The sequence below is a fragment of the Vanessa atalanta genome, chromosome 16 (genome assembly GCF_905147765.1).
Source record: "Vanessa atalanta chromosome 16, ilVanAtal1.2, whole genome shotgun sequence".
Classification (NCBI taxonomy): Eukaryota; Metazoa; Arthropoda; class Insecta; order Lepidoptera; family Nymphalidae; genus Vanessa; species Vanessa atalanta.
The window spans coordinates 8149027-8169997 of NC_061886.1; the positions used below are offsets into that span (position 1 = coordinate 8149027).

General features: G+C 32.6%; 3 protein-coding genes across 4 annotated transcripts; 2 read left to right on the forward strand and 1 right to left on the reverse strand.

Annotated features, from left to right (window-relative positions):
- The first annotated feature begins 593 nt into the window (after positions 1 to 593).
- On the forward strand, positions 594 to 3619 carry LOC125070001 (U3 small nucleolar RNA-associated protein 14 homolog A). Its single transcript, XM_047679664.1, has 3 exons — positions 594 to 1378; positions 1699 to 1891; positions 2105 to 3619. Exons 1-3 carry the CDS (start codon positions 726 to 728, stop codon positions 3599 to 3601), a joined length of 2343 nt encoding a protein of 780 aa, XP_047535620.1. The 5' UTR covers positions 594 to 725; the 3' UTR covers positions 3602 to 3619.
- Positions 3615 to 4340, reverse strand: LOC125070002 (U6 snRNA-associated Sm-like protein LSm3). The gene is made up of 3 exons (XM_047679665.1): positions 4171 to 4340; positions 3984 to 4091; positions 3615 to 3826 (listed from the first exon to the last, which is right to left on the reverse strand). Exons 1-3 carry the CDS (start codon positions 4189 to 4191, stop codon positions 3647 to 3649), a joined length of 309 nt encoding a protein of 102 aa, XP_047535621.1. The 5' UTR covers positions 4192 to 4340; the 3' UTR covers positions 3615 to 3646.
- Positions 4341 to 5161: 821 nt separating this feature from the next.
- Positions 5162 to 20653, forward strand: LOC125069842 (probable ATP-dependent RNA helicase DDX46). 2 transcript variants are annotated; one of them, XM_047679434.1, is made up of 18 exons: positions 5162 to 5320; positions 5408 to 5599; positions 5835 to 5982; positions 6393 to 6582; positions 6985 to 7082; positions 7324 to 7450; positions 7980 to 8149; positions 8536 to 8750; positions 8868 to 9102; positions 9247 to 9408; positions 9808 to 9927; positions 10428 to 10635; positions 12850 to 13012; positions 13260 to 13471; positions 13798 to 13961; positions 14398 to 14574; positions 17111 to 17278; positions 20370 to 20653. In XM_047679434.1, exons 1-18 carry the CDS (start codon positions 5307 to 5309, stop codon positions 20610 to 20612), a joined length of 3006 nt encoding a protein of 1001 aa, XP_047535390.1. In that variant the 5' UTR covers positions 5162 to 5306; the 3' UTR covers positions 20613 to 20653. The 2 variants fall into 2 exon arrangements, 1 of the variants encoding a protein (XP_047535390.1); XR_007119862.1 differs by lacking the exons at positions 5162 to 5320; positions 5408 to 5599; positions 5835 to 5982; ... (12 more) ...; positions 14398 to 14574; positions 17111 to 17278 and adding an exon at positions 19539 to 20160 and having other exon boundaries at positions 20370 to 20512.
- Positions 20654 to 20971: the final 318 nt, after the last annotated feature.

Genomic DNA, 20971 nt, shown 5'->3' on the forward strand with positions numbered 1-20971 from the left:
GCATATTAATGCCTTCATAGATGAAAAATTGGCAATAAAACAATACATTTCAAAAAACATGAAATAAACTTTAATTAGCAAATATAACCCAATTACAAAAATTCAAAACCAAAGTTTTACTTTTATGTAGTGCTGCGGAAATGCAGTAGTCGAAAGCGACCCTACTTACTACTTTTAATTTTCTACCATTTTATCATTTACATATTTATTTATATTTTGAACGAAGATATTGCGGGTTAGGGTAGAAACCTGCACGTCAGGAAAAAGCGTAATGCACCCTGCCCTTACCTCTCTCTTTCTCTTTCTATTGTATACGGCTTAATATAATATTATATAAACTTATTTTTTATTATTGCTTTAATTCAAGCGAGATTTTCATTAAGAAAATTAAATATATATATATTTTTTAAACATCGTTAATTTATTTTATCGTGTTAAACTGTTTTAATAAATATTTTGTAAAAGCAGCTTCGTTTTGACAGTGTCCCTATAATTTTTTATATGGCATCTTCACTATTTATCTTTTGAAGGATTATGTAAGGAGGGAAACACCGAACACAAGTTATCAATTTTAGTTGACAATTGAAGTTTCTACCAAGTGAAGTTAAGGTTATACAAAACTCGAAACTCGAAAGCATTGCAACGAGTTAGAGGTTAAGAAACGTACCGTTTCATAATATTCCATACAATATTGTTTATACTATATATTAACAATAACTAAAGCAATGAAGGACGATGAAGATTTTGACTTTGTCGCATCGGAACATGATCGAATGGTTAGTGCAATTACAAAATTAGACAAAACCCAACATATAACTGAACCCACAAGAAGTGAACCTACGAGTTTGAATTCTGAGTTTAATTTAATTAAAAAATCCAATGTATTGAAACTAAAAAATGTTGTTAAAGTGTTGGAGGATACTGCTCACAATGTACAAATTAGTAAAAAACTCAAAGAGAGTCAGAAAGTCTCTCGAGTGCTACCAAAGCCGTTGGAGAAGCCTCAAGCTGAGCGTATTAAGAGAGCAACTGGGTATGAACAAACGAAAAATAAAGTGGCAAGATGGGACCCTGTTGTTGCTAGAAATCGGACTGTTGATTTTGTCTCATTCCCTTTAAAGACTTTCTCGAGTAAAATGCAGCCAACGGGAGACTTCTTATCAAAGCTTAAGCTAAAGTCATCACTAGAAAAAGAATTGGAAGAAATAGATCCCGCCCCTGAGCCTGAAGTCATTGAAGAAGAACAACAAACATATCCTATGTCATATCAAGAGATGCTGGAACATAGACAACACTTAGCTAAAATACGAGCCCAGCAATCTTACAATGCAGCAAAAGCTAAAAGACAGAGTAAGATTAAAAGTAAAAAATACCATCGGTGAGTTATATTTTTTTAAACTTTGTAGATATAATACTAAATTTTAAATTATCTAGTTTTGTGAATAACTGTAAAAAATTCATAAGCATATGTAATTTTAACAGTATTTAAAACGGGATATTCACCATGTTTTTTATTTTTATTTGTTGGAGCTCGAGACGAGAACTCGTGAACAAGACATTCGTAGATAATGTCGAAATATCGAGCTCCAACTAATAAAAATAAAAAACATGGTAAATATCCCGTTTTAAATACTGTTAGTAATAAAAATAACCATGTTAATTTAAAATCTTACATATGTAATTTTGTTTTACTTTTAGTATACTCAAAAAAGAAAAACTGAAACAGCAAATAAAAGAATTTGAAGAACTACAAACTAAAAATCCAGAAGAAGCACTCAAAAAACTAGAGGAGCTAGAAAAGGTTCGGGCTTTAGAAAGACACACATTAAGACATAAGAATACTGGAAAATGGGCTAAGAGCAAATTAGTACGAGCAAAATATGATAAAGAAGTGAGTTGAAAATTAATTTTATTTTTTATTTGTGTAAAATGTTTGCATTCTTCAATGTTGTGGTTGAAATGGTTCGGGTGGACAAAGTTCACATCAGTTAAGAATCTGAAATAATAATAATACACATCATATTATTATTTTATATCTAAATATAATAGTTGTGTCACTGTTTCTGTTGGGTATGAATTGATATCAATTATATTTATGTTACAGGTAAGGCAGCAATTATCTGAACAATTATCAGTTAGCAAAAGTTTAACAAAAAAAGTCCAAAATACTGAAAGTACTGATGATGAGGCTGATGAAACAGAAAATATACCAGATATAACATTAGCCCAGGATGAAAAGAATCCATGGATGATGAAGAGATCTGATAAAACGAATATTGATGCAGAGTTTAACTTTGGGTACAAAAAGTATTTAAAAGACAAAATGTACAAAAGAAAAGAAGAAAGTGATTCTGATTCTGATGAAGAAAATTCTAAACATGATAAATTAAGTCTTTCACTTCGTGTACTTAAAGAAGGTTTAAAAAAATTAGGAAATTCAGACAATTCAGTTAATACTGATATGATAACAGAAAAGCAAGAGGATGATAATAATCGTAACCCAGTTAAAAAACAAAAGATATCATTTGATAAAACAAAAAGCTCTATGGAAACTATAACAAAACAAAGGAAAAATTCATCTAATAAAACTGTTGCTACCTCTCTTTGGCATGTTGATACTATTGATGCTACAACAGTAAATAAAAAAGATAAAATAGTTTCAGAAAATAAATCAGTTTCCGAGGCATTTGATAATTTAGACAAAAAAATAGCAAAACGAGTAGGAAAAAAACTGATGAAATTAAAAAAAGAAATGAAAAAACTCGAAAGAACCCCCATTAGTGGAGACAGTAACAGCAATAAAGAATCAGATGAGATAGACAATTTAGAGTACTTAAAATTAAGAAAGCAAAATCCAAAACCTTTTATTGATGAAGAGCTCATAGAAACTCATGGAAACAAAAAAGTAATGGATAAAGAAACTACCAATATTCCTTTAAATATATTGTCAAAACCAGATATACCTTTAGATGAACACACTAATGCAGATATTGACCCAAGTAGATTTATTGAAGTTAAGCCCAAGTATCTCAGCACTTCTAAATCAAATGAAGATAATGATTTTGACGATTTAGATGATGATGAACAAGTTGTTCCAAAAGTTGACATAGAAGAAGTATTTGAAGAAGATGATGTAGTTGCTAGTTTCAGGCAAGAAAAAGAAGACGAAATCAATAATGATACACCAAAAAATGTTGATTTGACACTTCCTGGATGGGGTCAATGGGGAGGGAAAGGAGTTAAAACAAAACCCAGTAAGCGGAAAAATAATAGATTTATCAAAGCTCCACCCAAAGTGCCTAGACGTGATGAAAACAAGGGTGATATTATAATAAATGAAATAAAAATTCCAAAACTTGCTTCACATAAAGTTGCTGATATACCATTTCCATTTACTAGTGTTAAAGAGTATGAAGCCTCTATAAGAACTCCCATGGGTAACACATTTATACCAGAAACAGCACATAAAAAACTCATTCGTCCTAATGTGATTACTAAAGTAGGTTCCGTGATAGAACCTATGGATGAAGATGAATTACTTGTTAAAAGAAATCAGACTTTTAAGAATGAATCAGTTATTAAATTATTAGGGAAGAAATAAAACAATGTTATTTTCTTATTATAAGTTTTATTTACCTAAATCTATCTATATACCCACACGCACAGGTGGAGATACTAATATTACTCCATCACCTCTTACGAATAACATTGGGATATTCCTTTTTGTTGTTCTATAAACTTCTTCATATGTTTCTTCATCAATCTCAACTGTTGTTATTGTTTCCTCAGCATCACCCAAGACCATATTTAAATGTTGGTCATAAGCCTTGAATAGTATTATAAAGTTAATATGAAAGGTATTCGAGGGCAATTATGATACAAAAGTCATTAGTTTTTTGATAGCGAAAATATATCCTTATTACAAAAAAATACCCGAATAACTATTATTAGGTTTATACATAACTTGAAAACAATACACTTACGTGTAGTTTCCCGCGTAACTCCCGTTCGTTGCGCATTTTTACATAAATTCTTTCATCTAAACTTAGTCTTATCAAATCAAGCGGTTCTTTGACCGTCATTACAGCTACCTGAAAATATTTATATTATTAATTAACTTGAAGAATGAGATGTATTCATGTTTCATGAAAAAATAAAATCACAACTAACATTGTCACCGTCATCAGCCATTTTAATTTTTCAAATGAAGACGCTAAAAGTAATCAAATGCAAAAGATAATTTTTAAGACAGCGGTAAACAAATACAAAATTTAGGTACTTTAAATACACTGATCAATTTTATTTTTAGGTTACTTTTCGGCAGTTACTGTATTATGTATTTGTTGACTGGAATTGTCATATGTCAAAAACCAAAAATTAAAAAAATAATAATAATAAATCGCAGCTACACATACAAAGCTGATTGCTATCAATTCAAAGAGGCAGAGAATTTAGACATAATATTTTAAGTATATCATAATAAATATATTCTATAATTAGCATGTATTATTTGTACGTTAGCGACGACGATCTAAAATTGTTGACATTGTGTATAGAGGTTTTTTTTTAATTAAATAGAATATTTTTTGTGTGGATTGTTGTGATAATATACTCTGCGAAGCGTTTATACTTTTTTATTGCGTAAATGTAAATTATAAATTTTCCAGATGATTCAATTTTGCGTTCAATCTGACCCGAATTATCCAAGCTGGTCATGAAGTGGTTAGGATTGCTTAACTTAATCAAATTATGCGCAATCAGATCGTATGGATTTAATTTGCAAATTTACTAATGCTATCCATGTGTTTATTCATTTGCATACAATTTTTTGAAATCGTCATGGTCCACCTCTTTAATACGATTTAACTGAAAGTAGTTTTCTTAATTAAATTCTGTAATTAAGTTCCAGCTACACCTACAAAAACAGATGGTATTTTTACAAAAGTTTGTTTTGAGTTTAAATCAAAATCGGGTAATAATTAACAATTTTCATGTTAACGGATGAATAAAATTGGTGACTATCTAATATACTCGTAAATCTGATCGAATGCGAAATTGTACCGTGTGGAAGAAAATTGTTTCATACTTTTAAATTATCTGTGGTGCTCAAGTATAAGTGTATTATCTATGGTGCTCAAGCTTATGACATTACATGTGTATTGTATTTTATGAGTGACTTGTTTTAATATTTCCATGCAAATGACCTCAAATTCAATGAAATTAAGTCATGTTACAAACTTTTCAGTATATATTTAAGAATTGTATATTTGTTTTACTTTGAAATCGTTTGAAAATAGTACTAAATTATGGTTAGAAGTGGGTAAGTTTGGAGTATGCTGTTACATATCTATTATACTAAATGCTTTTAAGTCGTTAAACTTAAATATTTATTTAATTATTTTTGCAGGAGGGATAGAGATCGTGACCGTAGGCGTTCGCATAGCCGATCGGCAACTCCAGATAGAAAGCGACGACGTTCTCGATCTAGAAGTAGAGACAGAAGTTCTAAATCTTCTAAAAGGAAGCGTAGTCGTAGTAGGGAACGTGACTCGAAGCGAGACCGTAGCAGAGACAGAGATAGAGATAGGGATCGCAAAAGGTTAGATTAAGACTAGAGCTCTCATTTTTTTCTTGAGATGAGCTGCTGTGACTGGAATTGTAGCTAGGACAATATTTCTATTAAAAAAAATCACGGTTATGTAAAATTTTATTATTTAAAGATTCATTGTTAAAACTCAATAATTATTTGATAACTATTATCTCTCAGAAAAGAAATGAATCAATAATAGATTTAAATATTGATATTATTTTTGTGAAATATTTTAATTTTTTAGTGATAAAAGAGATGACAAAAGAAATGGCTCTAGTAGCAAATCTAGGAAAAAGTCACCTGATAGAGAAAAAGAGAGGGAGAGATCCAAATCAAAAGATAAAACCGTAAAATCAGAATCTTCTGAATATAATCCTGGAACTGTGGATAAGGTAAGATTTTTAGTTGTTGAATATTTTAATTTAATGTCATAAAATACTATTCACTTTAAGGTAAAATTCTTATGTTAAAGTATTCTTACTCTTGTTATTTTTATAAATTTAGAAGACTTATGCATGAAGAGTAGTCTGTATAAGTAGTAGCAGTCACCAAGAACAGTCACCGTTCATGCTATTTATGAACAGAATGCTTTATACCTTTCAAAAAGGTAATATCAGCTGACATTGTATAATCAATGGCACTTTGAGAGGCAAAATTTATTCAAATGTAATATTAAGCTCTACAATCAGCTAGATAGCTGAAAAATATGAAGAAACTCCTTGTCATTATTTTAAATATAGAGTATTTTCTATTAAACCATTAATTTTCTATTTTTGTATAAAATAAAATATTTTAATATAAGGAAGAAGAACAGAGTCGTTTAGAAGCTGAAATGCAAAAACGGCGTGATCGTATTGAACGCTGGAGGGCAGAACGTAAACGCAAGGAAATAGAATCTGCTAAAAAAGAAGTGCAGAAAGGAAGTATAGTCACTAATATTCAAGTGCCTGCAGCAAAGAAGTGGTCACTAGAAGATGATTCGGGCGATGAAGGTAACAAATACATTTAATCTAATATATAAATTATTAATTATTATTATTATATCTATTTATTAAATACTATTAATTAATCTATGTGCTAAAACAAATTAAATTCAAATAATCAGCCTGAAAAGAAAGAAAATTATTCAGAATAAAATAAGTTTATATTCTTGTAAAACATGGAGACAAATAGAAAACTATACTGAATAATAAATGATGTTTATTAAATATATAGAAAGATATTATTTTATATCAATAGATGAAAAAAATAATAATTGTGTAACCAATTTATAAAATAAATAATATGTAATAAAATTGTAAAATCAATTCTCACAATATAAGTTTTATTCTTTCTATTGATTATATTTAATAGATAATAAACAATTAAGCTCCATTGCAAGCATTGTTCTTTAGGTGAAGATGGTGAATCAAAAGAGAAGCCAGTTGTGGAAGAGAAAAAGGAAGAAGATGAAATTGATCCATTAGATGCGTATATGCAGGAAGTGCAACAGGTATGAGACTAAACATATATGTTATTATAGTAATCTTTTGACTTTAGTCTACGATTTTCGCCCATATGTGAGAGGGGGAGGGGGGTGAGGTGTATTGTATTTTCTCTGCCAAGTAGTTAAGATGTGAAGGAGCAATGAACAAACAAACACATTTTAAAATTTGTAATATTATTTAGGATTACTTGAATAATTTATTTAACATTAAAAGAATAATGCTAAAATATTTCGATTGTTATCGCAGGAGGTGCGCAAAGTAAATCAGATGGACCAATCTCGTGGTATAATAAGTGTACCAACAGCTGGAGGAACTGGGGTTATGATTTTAACTGGAACAGCTAAGAAAAAGGTATCGGAACAAAAGAATAAAGGTAATATTGGTTAATTTTTTCTTTAATATACTATTATACAAATGTCAATAGATTTTACACAAGAATTAATTAATTTTCATTATAATGTATTTCTTTTCAAAATATGACTAAATATTTCAATGGGAAAAATAATAACTAATTAATTAACTGAGTTTCTGTCTTATCAGTAAAACCTACATTTTAGAATGGTGGTAGCCTTGCATTCAATTTAACCCTTTGACTGAATATTTAAAAGTACTTTTAGAGTTTACAAGCACACTTGAATTAAGAATATTTAGATTTTGAATAATGGTAGTTTGTGATGAGTTAATGTTTAGCGTCAGATGTGTCAGATTTCTAAACTATGTGAATTTAAAATAGCTTTATCTTTAAATGGGCTATTTAAACAAACAAATTTAAATGGGCTATTTATTGTCTTAAGAAAGTTTTTAATCAGGTCTGCTTGTACATTCTGTATACCATATTAGCACCATTTTGGTAAAATAAATTTAATGTAAGAGAATTTTATATATGAAAATAAATATTGTAGGTGAACTTATTGAACAAAATCAAGATGGGCTGGAATATTCGTCAGAGGAAGAGACAGAGGACATCAAAGATGCTGCTGCAAACCTTGCATCTAAACAACGAAAAGAGCTCGCCAAAGTTGATCATTCTAGCTTAGATTATATGACATTTAGGAAAGCATTTTATACAGAGGTATTATGAATTTTATATAAAAAATTAGTATAGTTTAAAATAGGCTAGGTTGGTTGATGGGTCTTTTTAAATTCTTTGTAAACAATGATTAGCTATGATTCTGTCCTTACCAATTGAACACTGATTAACAGAAAATATATAACAAGACCTTTACATAGTTTCAACTCATTCGATTTTTTACACAAACAAAGAAGTATACTCTTATAAGTATATCTATGACATAATGACTGCATTAATTGATGTGTTTTGTCTGCAAAATTGTAATAGTATATTGTATATCAGTTTTTATTTTTCAATATCTTTGTTATTTACATAAATAATGTTATGATAATATAATAGAATTAAGTAAACCAATGTCTATAGATTCTAATTAGTTTATGTTTTAGGTAAGTGAATTAGCAAGAATGACTTCGGAAGAAGTTGAGGCATACAGAACAGAACTTGAAGGGATTAGAGTGAAGGGCAAAGGGTGTCCCAAACCAATTAGAACATGGGCCCATTGTGGTATCAGTAAGAAAGAGATGGATATATTAAAGAAATTAGGCTTTGAAAAACCAACTCCGATTCAGGCGCAGGCTATCCCCGCTATAATGTCTGGAAGGTAATACTTATTTTGTAATTATAAAGCTCACACGATAAAGTATAGATTTTTATGTAATCAAGATATTTTTAAAATGTTGATTTTTTTACCATATTTAATATGACTATTTAATTACAGAGACTTAATTGGTATTGCAAAGACTGGTTCTGGTAAGACACTTGCGTTTATTTTACCAATGTTCCGTCATGTTCTTGACCAACCCCCACTAGAAGATACCGATGGACCAATATCTCTTATAATGACACCTACAAGGGAACTGTGTATGCAAATCGGAAAGGACATCAAGAAGTTTGCAAAGTCCCTAGGATTAAGAGTCGTTTGTGTATATGGAGGCACTGGAATATCAGAACAAGTAATTAGATTTCTTTACTTAGTTATTTTAAAGAAAATTAATAAATTCTATTTTTAAATTAAATACCACGCAAAGTACAACATGTCGCACCAAACTGTCAGTATCCCTTTTCCAACTATTTTATAAAATATCTTTTTGTAATAGATCGCGGAATTAAAACGTGGTGCTGAAATGATAGTATGCACTCCGGGTCGTATGATCGACATGTTGGCCGCCAACTCCGGGCGGGTCACCAACCTGCGGAGAGTCACATACATCGTGCTGGACGAAGCCGACAGGATGTTCGACATGGGCTTCGAGCCGCAGGTATAAACAGTATAAATTGAATTTTTTTTTTAAATTATTTTAACGTGATTTTCAAAAGTGTTCCCTTTTTCTAGGACAATAATATTTTTTGAACATGATGAATTATTTTCCTTAAATTCAATTTAATTTTGATTGTTATTTTTTGGTAGTTAAAAATGTTTTGTATTTTTTTTTAATGTTTAATATTGAATCTGGTCATACTTATTTCGAATTAACAGTTTTTAACTCTCCAAGTAACTTCTGGTTATCCTCTTCCATCATCTATTCGGTCATCCCGCTGTCACCACATATTAGGCACAGCCGTTTTATTAATATCATCTTTTACACAACCCTCTTTTGATCTCAATTATCGTCTATAGGAATATTAAATATTTTAACAAAATTATTTAAAATGTGCAGGTGATGAAGATAATCGACAATGTGCGACCCGACCGGCAGACGGTGATGTTCAGCGCGACCTTCCCGCGACAAATGGAGGCGCTCGCTCGGCGAATCTTGCAGAAACCTATTGAAGTTCAGGTACTTAAGTCCTAAGGAAATTAATGTGTCATAGCTCAAAGGATTGCATTACGATTTATGTGCATGAAAATTATATAGCAAAATAAGCTGAACGTTTCATTGTTGTTGTATTATTCAATATGCTGAACAATAAAAAAATGTGTAATTAATAGGAAATACTTTTTTATAGCATGTAAATTTGTAAACATTATTTCTTTAATATTTCAACTCCAATAAGGCCATCCTATGTATATTCACACCCTAACGGAGATAATCTTGTAAAGTGTGGTTACGAAAGTTCATAAATTACAATTAATATTGATCAAGCCCTGTGCATTAGAGCCAGTCCTCAAAGAAATCATTCTGTTTGTAAAGTTGAATCGAAAGACACCATTGTATATTGTACTATGAATCAGATTCCAACAGATTTTGTTGATTTTTACTTAGACTTGTTAGACAATACGATATATATGTGTATAATATAGGCAATTATTATAAATACATGTATAATTTCATCAAAGGTGGGTGGACGCAGTGTTGTATGCAAAGAAGTAGAACAGCATGTGGCCATACTGGAAGATGAAGCTAAGTTTTTCAAACTATTGGAACTACTGGGACTCTACAGTCAGATGGGCAGTATCATTGTATTTGTGGACAAGCAAGAGAATGCCGACAGTCTTCTAAAGGATCTCATGAAGGCGTCTTATTCTTGCATGAGCTTGCACGGAGGTGAGTTATAATGTTCACTTACATACAAATATTGTTAGTATTGTAGAGAATCCTGATAGTATATGATGATGATAACAATTATTTGACTATATACGATATATTTATATGGCCATAAAAAGGTTTTTAGGGGATGTTTTGTTAAATACAGTTCTCTCTTTCCGTATTCATTGATTTGACATTCGAAAGAAGAAGATAGAACTGCTTGACTAAGTATATAAACAATAGTTATATCTAAAGCCGATACTGCTATCTCGTGAAAATAATGATTGTGTTTAATAACAACTATCTGAGTATATATCAGTTCAAATCTCAGTCAGGCGAATCATAATTACAGTTTAAATCACTTTCGAAATTAAATATAAACTAAAAATGACAAATTCCATATTTTACATATGTTTAAGTAGTTTTCAAGTAAAATGTAAAGTGGTTTACTTATGTAGATAACTAAATATCAATGATAATAAAAATTAAATTTCCAAAAAAATGCATTACAAAATCCAATGTTATAGATCTGTTCAGTCACGAATGCGCGACACCACTTTAAATTAATGTCGGAGTATCTGTGCCTTGATGGCAAAACTAAAAACTATTAAACTACGAATTTATTTGATTTGAATATCGGCGTGTATTAGTATGAGTGAGTGAAAATTTTGCTTAGAAGATGTCTTAGTGTGAGTGAGACGACTGAGTAAGGATAGCAAAAAATACAAATAATTATTTTCGTTAGGTTTATTTTATAATAAATTAATTAGGTATTACAGTCAGTTCAGTTCCTTTACAGCGTCGGATTAATAAATGAGTTTTTCTATCATGATATCATCTTAGTACAAAATCTTCCACTGTCATTGAAATTACGTTAAACTATTGGTTCTGCTCCTGATTCCATTCGATTCGTGTCTAAAGCGCTGTCTCATAGGATTCTGAGAGAGAGAGAGGGAGAGAGAGAGCGAGAAAGAGAGTGCACTGGTCTTTTCTGACACACTTATTAAGTTGGCTAGTTCTTAGTAGCTCTTGAGAACGAAGTATATTAATATAAATTATTAATAGGTCTTTATTGTGTAATTCTTTAAAAGTTAGTGGACTCGACATGCTTTGTTTATATTTAATCATGAAAGTAAATGTTCTAGAGATAATATTATATACTGTATTTCATATAAGAATATTATTACTTTTAAATAAAACATAAAGGCGTGAACTCTTAAGTGTTTCGAACGGCGTTACAATAATAAAACGATAATAATAAACATATATAAATTTTCCAATATTAGTTACTTGTTGTTTATTCGACGGTGAATCATGATAAGATAAACATGGTTGATATATATAAAAAAAAATGACAAATATAATTTATTATTTATTTAAAATAGGAAGGCAGCCTGGCAAATAGGCCACCTGATGGATGGCGGGCACCACTGCCCATAGACATTGGCACTGTGATAAATATTATTTATCACTTAATTCGTCACCATCAATGAGAACTAAGATGTTACGTCCCTTGTGCTTGTAGTTACACTAGCTCACTCACCTTCCAAACCGGAACACAATACTAAGAATTGCTGCTTAACGGTATAATATATACTGAGTGGGTTCACTTACTCAGATGGGCTTGTACATTCAACAAAGCTATACTATCAAGTAAGTTTCATACAAATTGCGTTTAAATTATAAATTTATCAATAGATTTATTAAGGTATTAGTTTTTTTTTCAATATCTTTGATTTAGTATTTAATTATTTATCAGTAGAAAATTAAAATTTTGTATTTTTATTTCAGCGTCTGTTCCTGTTAAACAGTCTTGAGGAAGTCGTTTAAAGGACTTTAATTTTTTGACGAGTTTTTGCGTACTGTTATTTTGTTATGGTTTAAAAGTTAGATTCTATCTTTAAATTTTACAACTAACCAAAGACTTTGTATTAAGCTTGATATTTATTTTAGTTCTGCCTAAAACAGAAAATTTTGAATCAAGTGGAGAAATATTGATGGTCACAGGGTCTGTACCTAAATCGTCACAGATTTTAAGCTGCTAGAAAACCGACTCGAATTTTGACCTACAATTTTATCCCAATATAATGGTACCATCGTTAGTCGGTATTCAACATTCACAGAGTCTATAATTTGGTAAACTCATTTCTCATCGATAAGCCTCACAGTACGCCGAAACTCGCAACGTGAAAGTTTGAAAGTGACATATATATTAATGATGGCCTGTTACAGGTATTGATCAATTCGACAGGGACTCGACGATCGTGGACTTCAAGTCGGGCAAGGTGAAGCTGCTGGTGGCCACCAGCGTGGCGGCGCGCGGGCTCGACGTCAAGCAGCTCGTGCTCGTCGTCAACTACGACTGCCCCAACCACTACGAGGACTACGTGCATCGGTGAGTCCCTCCGCGCCCCGCCTGCCATGTGAATACTGGCTCGTCGGGATTTGTCTATTGCTGAACATTAATTCTTTTTCTAGTGAGCACAGGAGAAATTCACGCAGTGATTTGTTATTCTGGCAGTAATAAGGGGGGAGGGGTGATTGGTTTTTTAGGATAAATTATTATTTAAAAAAAGTTCAGCTCTTAAGTTCTAAAAATTATCCGCGGTCTGAGATTTATATCAGATTTATTCCCGCCGTAGTTGCGGCCGGACGGGCCGCGCCGGCAACAAGGGCTACGCGTGGACGTTCCTGACGCCGGAGCAGGGCCGGTACGCGGGCGACGTGCTGCGCGCCTTCGAGCTGGCCGGCACCGCCGCGCCGCCCGAGCTGCGCCAGCTGTGGGACACGTACAAGGAGGCGCAGGAGAAGGAGGGGAAGAAGGTGCACACCGGCGGCGGCTTCAGCGGGAAAGGTTAGCTGTGCTCGGAACATTAGACTTGATATGAGATTTTTTTTTTGTTTCAGAATGTATCAGACAGATTCTGCTAAAACTAAAACGGAAACCTAAAATTTTTTTAATATAGGATTAAAAATTACTTCGTTATTGAAGAATTTCAGAGAGTAAAGTTTTATATGGGATTCTTATTGTTACACAATTTTTAAAATTTATTACTGTTAATACATTTATAAAACTGTTTTGTATAGATAATCGCTAGTAAATGTACATCATTCTTTAATAAAAAAAATACAAGATTCTGTGGTCTTGATGATTGTTTAATGCATAAGTTTTGTTTTAAGGTTTTAAATTCGACGAATCGGAAGCTCAAGCTGCTACAGAGAGGAAGAAATATCAGAAAGCGGCCCTCGGTCTTCAAGATTCTGATGATGAGGATGTGGAAGGTGACCTCGACCAGCAGATCGAAACGATGCTCGCTGCGAAGAAAATTATCAAGGAGATAAAGGTTTGTTATCATAATGTATATGAGAATAACATTTATAATATGTTTATGATAAATATATAGATTCTAATATTTTTAGTAAACAGATTTTGAGAAGATAAATCAACATTTTTTTTAAGTTGTTGTTTGTTTGTTCAAAATATTTAAAAAAAAAAGGATTACAAATTGAGGAGTTGAATCGCATCAACAAATATTTGTCTCATCATTTATTTTAATTTAAATTTTAGTTTCCGTAAGGAATATATCAATGATGTATTTGATACTTTAATCTGTATATTATTGAAAAGTTACAATAATGAATCTTACAATACTGGTTCTTAACCGACCGCGAGAATCGGTCGGCTGCCATAGGCGGCGTGGCAGAGTGCGGAGTGCTCAGTGTGTGTGTGTGTGTATGTGTACGTGTACGTGTACGTGTACGTGTACGTGTTCGTCGCAGCCGGGCGCGGGGCCGGCGGGCGCGCCGGCGGCGGCGGACGGCAAGCTGGAGCTGGCGCGGCGGCTGGCGTCGCGCATCAACCTGGCCAAGGGGCTGGGCGTGGAGCACAAGGGCGCCACGCAGCAGGCCGCCGAGGCCATCCTCAAGGGCGCGCCCTCCGCGCACACGCTCATCACCGTCAGTACATTCCTTATATTTCCAATGTATTTGTTAAGTTTCAATTGTGCCACAGGTGTTCCTCTTTGCGGTAATGATGACCGAATAGGGAATGAAGTGTACTGTAGTAAAGTACAAACTCTAATAACTATAAAACACTTATATCCCACCTATATACTACCACCATTTTCCACCACGATAGTGCTAGAGATGACTTCGTGATGTACTGATGATATGTTGGTCATATGTATATTTTATTCGGCATGTGAAGGTTTTTCTTCACGTAACGCATATATACACATAAAAATACAGTGGCGCATGTCGGGCTTTGAACCCCTTAATCTTTAGTCAAGATTCACTTGTTTACCAATGGATGATCTCGACTCGTAAATTGTAAGAAATTGATTTATTTGTGTGAATTATATAAATTAAAAAAGTACCTGCGTGTGAACGTAAAACCTTTAAGTAGCAACCTTTTAATGTCCCATTAGTAGGAATAGGTTTGAAACTAATTCTACCGCGTTGCTCCAACACATGTTGGTAGATACACATGTGACTGAATTTCATAGATATTAACAACATGCAATTTTCCGCCGAGCACGAGGTGAATTACAAACACAAATTAAGCACATGGAAATTTAATAGTGCTAGCCTGGGTTTGAACCCGCAGTCATCGGTTAAGATGCACGCTTTCTAACAACTGGACTATCTCGGGGCATGTATACGTGCCTAATCTAATATAAAGACGTTCTATATAACAGATTGTGAAAACATTCGTTCATTTAACGAGAATAATTAAATACATACCTCTTAACAGTTTAGTACTTCTTTAAATGCACTACAGTTGGATTATATTAACGTAACTTAGTCACTTGCTAAGTATTTTAGCATAGCGATTATCGAATATGAAATAACATTGTAATATAAAACCCAGTCAAGTGCGATACGCGACTAAAAAGAGTTGATCTAGATTTTATTATGCGCAAACGACTGTCTATTGTATTATTGTGCCAGTAGTATTTTCAAGAAAAGTTTATAGGTGGCCTATATTTTTTATAGAGATCTTTTTTATATAGGTAATTGATTTCTTTTTTTTTTTTAATATTCACATAAATTACAATAATATATCAGAACATTAATATTCATTTTATTGACATACGACATATCGATAAAATTACTCGTTCTTAAACCGAATTATTAATAATAAATATAAAACTAAATATAATAATAAATTGTGTAAAGTGTGTCATTTCAGAACGGTTCGTTTAGACCTAGTCAAGGTTATGACCTCGATCCTAATTTTTAGTATCACCATAAGATTTCGAATTGTGTATCGACGAAACGTTCAGCACAAGCTTTATATTAGGGTTTTATAACTCGAAGCGGAACCCTAAAACACTTATTTCTTCACGCGATCAAGTTATTTGTCAAATTAATTATATCCTTAAAAATCATATGACAAAAATTTTGTACGCTAAATAGTTTATGTTTGATCGATAATATTTTCCTTAAAAAAAAAAAACATCACACACGTAACGCGCGCGAGTCACGAGTGTGGTCAGTCATATGACAGAACTGTGTTTCCACAATTTAACATTGAAATCGTGAAAATTATTACGCCGACTCGAATGAGACGAGTAAATATACAATGACTTGTGGCTGTATGGTTGCATTAACGTATTTATTATTGATATTAAATGTACAATGTATTGTCAAATATGCTTATTCACTTGTGATATCAATTACGTGATAATTCACTTTTATTTTAGAAAGACGTATCGGCTATCGTTGTCTAAAGTTTTACCAGGTATCATGACCCGCGGCTTCAACCGCATCTGAAGTCGGAGGAGGTCAGGTGCTTGGACATAATTTCATGATGACCGGTTAACTTCGCATTTTTAATATTAATTAGAATTACAAGCACTGCTAACATATTATAACGCAAGCATATTCTTATTATACAAAATAAGTATTGAATAATTGCATCAGTTTTAATAATTACCAAATGGAAACTTCCTCAGCAATTCTTGTTGGTATTACTCTGGGTAGGTACTCCCACTCATCAGATATTGTACCGCTAAACAGCTTTACTCAATATTTTTGTGTTCCGGTTTGAAGGGTGAGAGAGCCAGTGTAACTACAGGCACGAGGGACATAACATCTTAGTTCCCAAGGTTGATGGCGCATTGGCGAAGGAGTGTTTAATATTTCTTGCCATAGCTAAGCTAATTCTTTCCAGCCATTGTCTATGAGTGATGGTGACCACTTACCATCAGATAGCCCTTTTGGTCGTCCGCTTACCCATATATTAAAAAATATAAATATTTATAGTTCAAAATTGTTTTAAACCTTTATGTAGTTATTCTATTCGGCTTTAAAATGACAATTATCAAATTTGATTATCAAGTTTATGTTCATTACGATTACGATCGCACTTATATACGTCACACGTAACATTCGAAATCTCTTATTGATTGTAAAAGTATTTATGGAAATGTCTCATACGATTCCTTGTGAGTTTATTTTCTAATTGTTTCTCGTTTTATGTTTTCTAAAGGCTAAAACTGTAGCGGAGCAACTTGCCGCGAAACTAAACACGCGATTGAACTATCAGCCGCGTGACGAGAGCTCGTCGGAGCCCGCCGAAGAGGTGTTCCGTAAATATGAGACCGAATTGGAGATCAACGATTTCCCGCAGCAGGCTCGTTGGCGGGTCACGAGCAAGGTAAGGAATTATAATAACATTATTTTTACTTAAAGATATAAATTATCCTTGCAGACACATTAAGTAGCAAGCATACGCGCTTACTTGATACCATACCCACTTATCAGATATTCTACTGCCAAATAGCAGTAGTCAATATTGGTGTGTTCCGGTTTGAAGGGTGAGTGAGCCAGTGTAACTACAGGTACAAGGGACATAACATCTTGGTTCCCAAGGTTGGTGGTGCATTGGCGATGTTGGAAATGGTAATATTTCTTAAAGCACCATTGTCTTTGGGCGGTGGTGACCATTTACCATTAGATGGCCCATTTGTTTGTCCGCCAACCTATACCAAAAAATACAGGCGTAGTTTTATGCTAGACTAAGAATACTCTAATTTAAAAAATCTTCGTTTCGGTTCGAGCTTTCTAGAATTTTAAAAAGTCTAGAATGCTCTTGCAAGGACTTCCTCATTTTTCCTTAAAATTCGACCGATAATAACTGGCAAAAACGGCTTGCCTGTCTTTGTGTACACGTGTATTTTAAATATATGAATTATTATCACTTCTAATGATGTGTATAATTGTTATTTCAATATGTAACCTAATTCAATGGTAAAATAATTCCACTAGTTAATATTGGTAGGCTGCGTTACTAGTCCAAACTGGTTTGTGAGATAAATGAAAGGACTGATACCGTCTCTTTATTAAACTAAGTTTGTTTTGCATAGCGTTTGTTTTTATGAGAATAATAGCTGAGTTGTTTATTTGTCTTAACTACTGTAACGATTATCTTGAATTTGGATGAATGCACACACGTTGTCAGGGGTAGAAAAAGGACATAAAGGTACCGAACTCACACGGAGTCGAAGCCGCAAGCGTTAACTAGTGATGCTATCCTCATATAAGTGCGGTTAAACAAATGAACCCACCTGCTTTATTATATTAGTATAGATAGATTAACGTAACATGAACCTTACCAGTCGACTTAAAAGTAAACCAAATATCACAGTGTACTAAAGCGATGTAATCGTAAATATGTTTTAAGAAACGATAATGATTTGTGTACATAATGACAACGTTACATAGAAAAAATTGTTCATTAATCATATATTCAAACAATCACGAGACCCAAGTAACGAACGTGGAAGACAATATTACGTAGTTTTTGTTTTAACGTGCCTAGGAGATAATGGCGACTTTGACAGGCAGTTTCAAAAACGTAATTGATTTATAAGAAACAATAAAAACGTCCTATCAGAGATTGAAGCTACTCAAAAGCCACGTTAGACTTAAATAAACTGCATTAGTTATACAAGTCTGTTACATTATGAGAAAAAAGAAAACAATCCTATACGAACTCCATAGACAAAACAATTTTAAATTTTAGAAGAAGAGCGCGATATACCTTATTCGCTTTTACTGCTCGTTCGTATTTAGGGACCGATGAAGATATGATTAAGGAATCACACTCGGAAGGCGTGTTTTGATTAAAAATGTACGTAATTCATTACGTCCGTTTAACTATCTACAGATCAATTGATAATGTTTGATCAATTAAATAAGTTGCCATGTGAATTTTCCGTCGAAAACAGGCTCGTCTTTGACATAAGCAGTGACGTCACACGCGGTTGCAGTAAACATTGTTTAAGATTGATAAGCAATCAGAGATCGTGTTTAGGATTTCCGTTCTGTGTACGCGGTCTATTTTGGTGATGTAGATAAACATATGCGACTATTTTTGTGTTTTTTTTTTTACATTTATCTAGAGTTTTATAGAACACAAGTATTGTCGTGTCATTGAGATAATAACTGATAAAAGTATTGGTTAAAAATAAATTTAATATATACTTTTTGAAGTTCTTTAGGTGAGATGAGAGTGTATTTCAAGGTCAGATTTGAGTGAAACGTTCTTGATTGTAATATATTTCCACTACGTGTACTGATTTGCACTCATTCTGATATTTTGATTGATACGTATTTTAAATTATAAAATATTACATTGATCTCGTCCTATGAGTTTGCGTCTTTTGTAACGTTATTTTGTTAGAAACTTGAAATTATGTTTATTATTCAAGGCATTTTTATGACTTCTTGACGAGTTTTGCGATGTCACATGTATTTATAGAATACTATCACCTTTTGCGGATTCGTCCCCTTTTAAATGGGGGATATGTGTTCTGACAACGTGTATGCAAAATTTCATCATAATTGGATAGTTTGGAATAGTTCAGGCGTAAAAGCATAAACAAATTATTTTCGTATTCATAGTATTATTTAGGATAGATATTCCAAATAGACATTTAGTATATGCAACTTAGTACGTTGTATGAATAAGACAAAAGGCCGATTACAGACTACTTATTGTTACATCTAGTAATGTACTCAGATTATATCTGTCAAGAATAAGTCTTATAACTTTGGTAATATAAACAATATTCCAATTTCTATTCCTAACGATTACATTGAATAGTTTTAATATGTACTGTTCGTACAATGTATATTGTTTTGATAAGCTTACGAGTGACGTTAACGTCACACAATACATATAATGTTGGGTCCAGTTCGTTCGAAACAACATGGAGTGTTTTTAATGCTATCGCTTTGTTTGACTCGTCACCTTATTTACAGGCGATCACGGCTCACTTTATTGCATTTCACAAGTGCACAACCTCATTCTCTACGTTTATTATTAATTAGCTTGAGGTCACTCAACGTTTACGATAACCTTTGCAATATTTATGCATCTATGAACATTTCATCGACTCAGTATATTTCCCATCTTTGAACCGATCAGTCAATATGTTACTCAAGTTAGCTCTCATTGGGGCGTTCATATTTTTCTGTGTGAAACTTATGAACAGACGAAGGTGCTTCTATTGTAATTAGTTGAGTCTGAATAAGGTAATGTTTAGTAATGTTGTTTTAGGTTATATTGATTTCTTTTTTTTTTATTATTGGCCTATTGTTTTCCGTATTCTATAAAGAAATATTTCATAAATTGTGTTCTGTTTTTAAACATTTTTTTTTTTATAATAGTTAAAATTCGGTACTACGAACACTTGAACAATGTTCGTATAAATTAATATATATATTTTCTTTTTGTCTTCCAGGAGGCGTTAGCGTTAATCAGTGAATATTCAGAAGCGGGTATCACGGTCCGTGGTACTTATGTACCGCCCGGGAAGGCACCACCAGAAGGCGAGAGAAAATTATATTTGGCCATCGAGAGTTCCCAGGAGTTAGCCGTCGCCAAAGCGAAGTCTGAAATTACTCGTCTCATTAAGGAAGAACTCCTCAAACTGCAGACTTCAGCCCATCATATGATTAACAAAGCTAGATATAAGGTCCTTTAACGGATTGTATGCAAATATAGTTTGACGTATCTTTCTAAAAATTGACTTTTTATTTAATCACATAAGTAGTTTTTTAACTAAAATGTGTATGAATGAGTAATAATATGGTTTTTATACTAAAATTACTCTTGTTTTTTTATAACCCTTATAAACTCACATAATAAATTTGCTATGAATAACGAAGAACAATAAACCTATGAATATTTATTTACTTTTTTACTAAAAGTATTTATGTTGAGCTGACGCGTATATATTAACCGATGATTGCGGGTTCAAACCCGGGCAAGCACAACTGATTTTCCATATTTTTAATTTCTGTTTGTAACTCATCTCATGCTCGGCGGTGAAGAAAACATCGC